This window comes from Trachurus trachurus (assembly GCF_905171665.1).
Source record: "Trachurus trachurus genome assembly, chromosome: 24".
In the NCBI taxonomy this organism is placed as follows: Eukaryota; Metazoa; Chordata; class Actinopteri; order Carangiformes; family Carangidae; genus Trachurus; species Trachurus trachurus.
Window position 1 is genome coordinate 14,222,463 of NC_139910.1, and position 7,686 is coordinate 14,230,148.

The window sequence follows — 7,686 nt, forward strand, 5'->3', positions numbered from 1 at the left end:
TTATGCTGTTAATGACGGTAAAAATGAAACATAAGGTAAATATCCTGCTTGGCTCTCCTCCTCTGCTGTCCTCTGTTCAGAGCGGAGTCCCTAGCAACGGCCCGTTTTACCTAGCAACGGTCTGGCAATCGACTGCTGGAATTCTTTTTCTGTTGTTTTTCTTGTAATTCTACATAGTCGTATGTAACCTTTAAATCTAGTCCCCTTGCCCCACAGGCCAACTAACTGTATCATCTCAGCTATTGTACCTACAGTCAAATTCAAATCATAACACACATCCCAGCATGCAATGCAGGTGTTATGGATACAATCAGATAGCACAGTGTTACTGCCTCAGTCTTTCTCAAATATTTATACTGTTCTCAATCTCAGCAGGGTCCAGGTATGTGTAGGGCACTTTAAGCTTTGCGTTCCTTTTTGCAATTTCTTTACTGAGGTTGGACAGCTCTGCTTGGAAATCCTTGATCATCTGCTTAGGTGCAGATTCAGTGAATCGCTCCTCAGGGTAGCAACCCAAGAAAACCTGAGAAAGTGAAATATACAAAGACATAAAAGTAAATTTACATTATTTTGTGGTACACAAAGGCAGCATGGATATGCCATAATGACTGTACAATATCTTGTACATATTTGTAAACAACAAACTTACAGCATTATTATATTTTTCTGCCAGCACCCGAGCCATCGCTGCAAAGCCGACAGTTTCTCCAACATTTGGGAGGATCTTCAAAACTGACTCCATGCTTGACTGTCCCTTCGTGGTCGGAGGAGCTTTGTGCAGCAGGAGTGACCCATTGGGTATCCAGTGGTAGTCAAACTAAATTATGGAAAAAGATTCAAATTTTTTATTTACATTTATATTCTGTTTTGTATTGTCGGGTGGTGGCAACATAAATTAAAATCTAACTTCATCAACTGAATTAAATATTTAAAAAATATGGAAAACATTTTAAGACACACAATTGTAATGGAAGCAGTTTGTTAATCTGAGAGTTCATAGATCTGTTCCGTATTATTAATGCATCTTCCTAACTATTTACTCTGCCTCACCTGTCCATTATTGACAGCAGCATGTTGACCTGACACTGTGAAGATCACCATGGTGATGAATCTGATCACCTCCTCCACAGTATTGAAGGATTCTGGAAAACCTGTGTGAAACATTGCATTATGCTATTAGGCCACTATATATTCAGGTTGTATTAACAACAAATTGCTCTAGAATGTGGCTAAATACCTGAAGCTTTCTTTCCCAAAAAGCCTTCGGTGAATATTTCACTGACCCAGTCCTGCAGCTCAGTGTCCTTACGGACTTCATTATCTGAGGGATAGTAGTGCTCCACCATTGCCCTCACGAAGCTTGTAAAAATGAAACAATGTGATTTTGAATTGTATAAAATTACATTTGCATAATAGTTTTTCTGGAATTAAAAGTTACCTGTTGATGATGTTCCACAACTTAAGTCCATCATCTCTGTAGTAGTAGTTGGGAATTGACTCCAGTCCTCGTGCAGTGATGTTCTCTGGCAGACAGAGGGAGCTGTAGGTTGTTTCAGAGTGACCTCTTCTCATGAGTTCATCCAGCCCCTTATGCCCCAGTGAACTCTGATAATCAGAAATGCAGAGACAAAAGCCATCAGAAAAGTTTCTTTCAGTAAAATCAAACCCGGAAACTACATTGAAAAAATTAGGGTTAGGGTTAGAGGTGTGTGTTTAAGAATCTTACCTTATTTATGATCCCATCAGGTCCAAAAATAGAATCACGGCCTGACATATTTACGTCCAGAGTGCCCCGTAGGTGGGCAATCAACAGCTGTACAGACCAAAATAATGATGTTTATATTCACAATTTCATTCAGTTATTTGGCAGACGCTTCTATCCAAAATGACTTAGAAATGAACAAGTGACAGTAACATTAAGAAAGTCAGTGACGTCAGTAAACTTCAGTGGCTCAGTGAAGAGAGAATCTTAATGTAAATGCCAATGCCAAGTACCCTGTGTGTGTGTGTGTGTGTGTGTGTGTGTGTGTGTGTGTGTGTGTATGTGTGTGTGTGTGTGTGTGTGTGTGTATGTGTGTGTGTGACAAAGTCAGAAAAAGGTGAAGTCTTGTGCTGGGTCTGTACTTTGAATGTATCTGAATACAAGTTCCAACATGCAGCAGGTTTTGCATGTTTACTCTACAACTCTGCAACTCTACATCAGACATAAAATGTTGTGAAAAATCAATCAGTAAAAGTCAGATAATTAGTTATACCTTGTAGAGGGGATGAATCACAGGGAAGCAGCGAAGAGTGGCTATAGTAAAGACCTCGGCCAGAAAGTGAGTCCTCAAGAGGTGATGGACTGCTTCATGATCCATGACATCTGCATTCTTGATGAACATCTTGGCCAGCAGCCAGTCTGTCTCTGAGTCACTGGGCAGAAAGATGGGATTGTCCTCAGAGGGTTGTTGACGCAGCTGAAATGTGATATGAAAAGCATCCACATTAATTTGTATTTCAGTAAAGTAGATTCTAAAAACATACTAATGCCCTGTGGATTGTACTGTTATGTAACTAGCGTATGAGTGATTGTGCTGAATTTGAAACCATACAGTAAATACTGTCACTGATCCACTGTATCAGTGAAATACCTGTATGGCAATTGGCATCAGTTCTTTTTCCGCGTTCAAGTAGAACAAGCAGAGACCAGCTGTAACATGCAGCTGTTCACCATTGGAAACTCTTGTAGGTATTCCATCCATCTTCTTTTGGTCGTAGAAGAAAATGTTGCCTTTCTGTAATGTTAACCAAAGATAGAAGAAAAACATTTTGAAGGCATCAAGAGGTGGCACATATGTGTTGTAAATCAAGAGAACAGGGTTCAGGAATCCACTGTGATTTAAGTAAAGACATTAAATGAACAAACTGACTCTTATCAGCCAATTAAAGCCGCTCTGCTTTCATACCTCCATTTCCTTCTGCAGAGAGCTGTCTTCTGCTAGAAACGGCTTCACCATCTCCTCAGTGACTGGGAAGTTTGGGGGAAGCTCTGAGCATTTCTCGATCATATTGGGGTTGATTCCATTCAGGAACTGATATCCAAAGAAGTCGTCTTCCTTCCAGTGCTCTGCCACATACTCTGGAAGTGAAGCCATTTGCAAATATAATCTAAAAACATGATTGTAGATTCAACATTTTTGACTTATTTTGACAGATTAAATTGTGAATGCTCTGACTGCATTCCATCTCAAATATCAACACTGTATAAGCACAAACAATCTGGAAATAGTTCTTAATTTAAAGGATTTTTCAAATGAAAAATGCAGCCTAATTCAAGGCTGTAGACCTTTCCATGTACAACAATATCATTAAGAAGTAACTTGAACAAATGAAATGTATTCTGGAACATCTTTACAAGAGGAACTATGTAAGTCGGGTCGCGTTTCCGCTGTTTTGCTAACCCTCCTCCTGGCCATGTGCATGGCGAGAAATCAATCAATAGAGCAGTAGATAACGTTATATCATATACGATGATACAACATAGTTGTGTAGTTGACATAAACAAGAGATTACGGGTGATGGGGAACGTTTGTGTCATGGTGAGCAGAGACGAGAGTTGGGACACTGGGGCGGTGGCTCCAATCTTGCAAGGTTGAGACGCAATAAGTGACACACACGTGGAGGGCAGAGAGCCTCCATTCTCCCTCATAACAAGATAAGCCATTTATTAAACCATCACAATTATTCCAAAGATGTTAAATTAAAGTAAAAATGTAGCATAGTTAAAGCTTCAAATGCTGCATAGTTCCTCTTTCAGTGTGTGCTGTTTGGATTGTTAGATCCCTTATCAGTGACCCTGATTACTGCTGTTACCATAACAGTGACATAACAATTGTGTATTAAGCAGCGGAACTGAAAAACCGAAAATGTACAGTAACTTACCTGACATTGTTGTCTTTTTGAACCAGAAGATCTTTTTCATGTCCTCAATGTTTTCCCAATTTTCCGTAGATCCGAGCAGCCCCTTAAGCTTGAGTTCAAACCCACTGAGATAGACAGGGTAAAAGTGTGACAATAAAGACAAGATGTGCATAATGGAACACAATTATGTCAGTTAGAATTGAAGGACGCACGTTATCATTTTTGAGTAAAGTACTTCACTTGATTTGGATTTAGAGAAACGGATTTCATTTGGAAACTCTGATATTTTACTGAAGTTGATGATGTGGGGTAGTCCTTCACCCAGGGTCTTCCATCTTTAAAAACAAATGAGCATAAATACAGAGAGTGAAATGCCTCCATATGAGACTCTGTCACAACCATAATTGCAGCTGTGGGTTCATGCGCTACAGCAAACCTACTGGTACACGCTTTTTTTAAGTGTCAGCTGTTTTTCCCTGTGGTCAGTCAACAGGGGATGATCCTCCTCAAAGACCTTCATGGCTGAAAGGTGATCAGAACGTAACAGCAGGCAAATTTATTTGCAACTATTAAGAAGCTAAAACAACATAAATACAAAAATATAAATGTGAATTATCTATGATTTTTGATCTGGGGAATTTGAAGCAGACCTCTCCCTCCCCTGAGCTCCACCACCTCTCCCCTGGAGATCCATCTGTAACAGGGGAAGATAACAACATCTCCCTCTGGAGTCGTCACCACTATTTTGGAGCAGTACCACTCATCCTCTGAGAGAACGAAAAAGGGATCTTTCTCCACCTTGACCAGCAGAAGTTTCCCCAGGGACGAACTGGTCTTTATGGTGTAGGTTCCTGTCTGGAAGTTAGGGATGATACAGTTAAGTTTGTATGTTAAGTGGTAAACTTAAAAAGTAAAATAAATTCAAAAACATAATATAGTAGAAGATTAGACTTAAGTTACATAGACAAAACTGGTTAGTCGATAGGGCTTAGTCCCCCATGTATGAACTATAAAAGTGTATGAAGATGTCTGGGTAAATTTGTGCATAGGGAATTGGGAGTTAAGGGGTACCTGTATGGTATGTTTGGTATGTATGTATGTTGAATATTTGGGGGATGCTACTGGCAGTGTGAACTGATAAGATCACCCTTATCTCAGGATGGTCATTTTTATTTTTTTATTTTTATTTTTTACTATTACTTAATTATTTATTTCCATTATTACTGGTGTACTCTTTGGACATTTGTTAGTAGAAGAGGAGAGGGACAAGGGGACTTGACACTTCTGTGTTAATTAATTGAACTGTATGTGATGTACTTCCCCCTTTATGTTCAGAGACTAAATCCAGCAAGGGGAAGGGGAGGGGAGGGAAATAAGCCAGAGGGGTAGGGGTGGGATAAGGGTGGGACAATAGCCCACATGGTTATGACATACTCATTTTGTATATGATGTATGGTGGTATATGTACGATGTACGGTGGTATATATATATATGATTTAAGGTGGTGTATGTATATATGTCAATTAAGTAACTGTGAATTTGATTTAATGTGGGCATATTGTAAAACGGGCGGGGGGGATGAAATAATAAAAACTTGATCACAAAAAAAAAAAAAAAAACATAATATAGTACAGTTTTAAAATGTGCATTATGTTACTTGGTAGTATACTGTATAGGAGTTTTACTCAAAATATAATCAAAATACATAGTTCAACTTACTGTTCCTTTTTTGAAATCAGGGCCAAAGTTGTCCAACTCAGTTCGCTTACTCTGTCCTTCATTTCCAAATAAAGTGACATATATGTGATCCCATGTTCCTGCATATTGCTCATCACCAGTTGTCACCTCTAGCTTGTACTCAGCCATGGTCATTTGTGGCTACAGTCTACAAGAAGAAAAAAATGACAGTATGGCTAATTGGAGTTTGAGGGTTAAATTGTATTAGTTTTGTAGTCATTGTAGTTTTTATTTAGTTTGTGTTTTTTAAATGGTCAGACTCATTTCTATTTTAATTTCAGTTCACTAAATTATTTTTTCACTGTTATTATTTTTGCACATGTTCTCAGAGAGCAGAAACACATACTATAATGCTGCCTCCCCTAATTCTGGGCCTCACCTGTCAGAATCAGAATGCCTTTGTTGTAATTGTATGTTAAACATAGTAGTAGTAATTTAATTTATTTGTCCCCGTAAGGAAATTGAGTATGCAACGAAATTGGGGGGGTGGACATGCTGGATAGGGCCGCTTGATGCGGGATTTGACCTGGGGTCGCCTGCAGTGAGGACTACAGCCTCAACACATGGGGCGGGAGCTCTACCAACTGAGCTAAACACCGGACCACATCTCCATGTTTCAACCTTTTGACCTCAACTACTGTACATACTTGTTAAAAAAAAGGTTTTTAGACCTCTTTCTTTTTACTGTAAATGTGCCAGTGTGGCAAGGTGAAGAGGGCCCGGGCGGGGATTGAACCCACACCTCCCGGGTAAGAGTCATGCGCTCTTAGCCAGTCACCCAAAGAGACATCCGCTTGGCCAAGTAGCCAGGGCGCATGATCAATTGGAGGCATAGTGACAGGAACCTCAACTGTCACACCAGCTTTGAAAGCTTTGAACCTTAGTTCAAGCAAGTTTATCTTGTCTTTTTCAATTGATAATATCTAGTTTTCTTTTCAGCAAACCATATCAGTTAAACAAACTTACCTGACGTGTTTCGGCTTGCTCTTCAGTCTTCCGCGGAGGTGTCACTTGCTGTAAGAAAGCCGATAATTGTTATTTTTTCTTATTATTGAGGTGGTTGAGGAGCATCATATTGAGGTGTCTGATATTTGGTCAACCCCACTAACAGGCATCAGAGGGTAAAAAAAATATATATATAGTGTATATATAATGAAGTCATTGTATTATTATCTGTAGGTAATCGATAGGTGGATAAGCAACATCATAAAAGTCACTGGTATAACATGATTTAAAATGTGCCTCTGATATCCTCTAAACATGCATTCACATTTTCTTTCATTGTTCTTTCCACATTTTCCTTCTAAACCATGAAGTTATTATGAATTGGTTTTTGCAGAGGAGTAAAGGAAGAAACAATACAGTAACTGTTACATTATTTATTTACTTTAGTACAATACAATTTTATCTGAGCACATTTTACATAATGTGGTTTGATCAGTGTCACACAACAAGGAAAAAAGACTAAGTCAGTGCACAAACCTTCTGTTGAAACCGTCTTTTTACCTACCTCATTGCCTTATGTCTGCAGACCCCAATCTTTCTTCTTTGCGCTCTGCAATTTTGCTCTCTGCCTTTTTCTCATAAAGTTTCTTTTTTTCGAAATATTTGAGACTGCTCCAAACCACACACCCCACCCACACACTTAGAATGCCTGTGGGTTTAGAGGCAGCATCACAATCCTCCCCCTTCGATTGGTGCTGCAGCGGAGAGGAGGGAAACAAACAGTTCTACATTTTTCACACATGCACACACATGTAAATGTAAATGTAAATGTACTTTATTTATACAGCCCTTTACAACAATCCTTTCGGTGTACCAAAGTGCTTTACATAGTGTAATAATAAAAAAGAAAGAAGCAGAAATAAAAACAATTTAAAAATAATAAAAACAGTGAAAGCAATAAAATACGGCAAAGTCAAATAAATTAAAATAAAATAAGATAAAAGTGTTATTGTGCTACTGGTATTAAAAGCCATCCTAAATAAATAGGTTTTTAGCCTGGATTAAAAAAGGCCCGGGTCAGAGATGAGACGCATCTCGGTG

General features: G+C 38.9%; 1 protein-coding gene across 1 annotated transcript; it reads right to left on the reverse strand.

The window, feature by feature from the left end:
* Positions 1-343: 343 nt before the first annotated feature.
* LOC311007807 (hydroperoxide isomerase ALOXE3-like) lies at positions 344-7,163 on the reverse strand (the record flags this gene model as incomplete). The annotated part of the gene is made up of 15 exons (XM_084001138.1): positions 7,151-7,163; positions 5,623-5,788; positions 4,554-4,758; positions 4,344-4,425; positions 4,116-4,238; positions 3,925-4,028; positions 2,949-3,121; positions 2,634-2,777; positions 2,256-2,459; positions 1,727-1,813; positions 1,439-1,605; positions 1,238-1,359; positions 1,051-1,151; positions 650-817; positions 344-523 (listed from the first exon to the last, which is right to left on the reverse strand). The coding sequence occupies exons 2-15, from the start codon at positions 5,773-5,775 to the stop codon at positions 344-346; spliced, it is 2,013 nt and encodes a 670-aa protein (XP_083857264.1). The 5' UTR covers positions 5,776-5,788; positions 7,151-7,163.
* Positions 7,164-7,686: the final 523 nt, after the last annotated feature.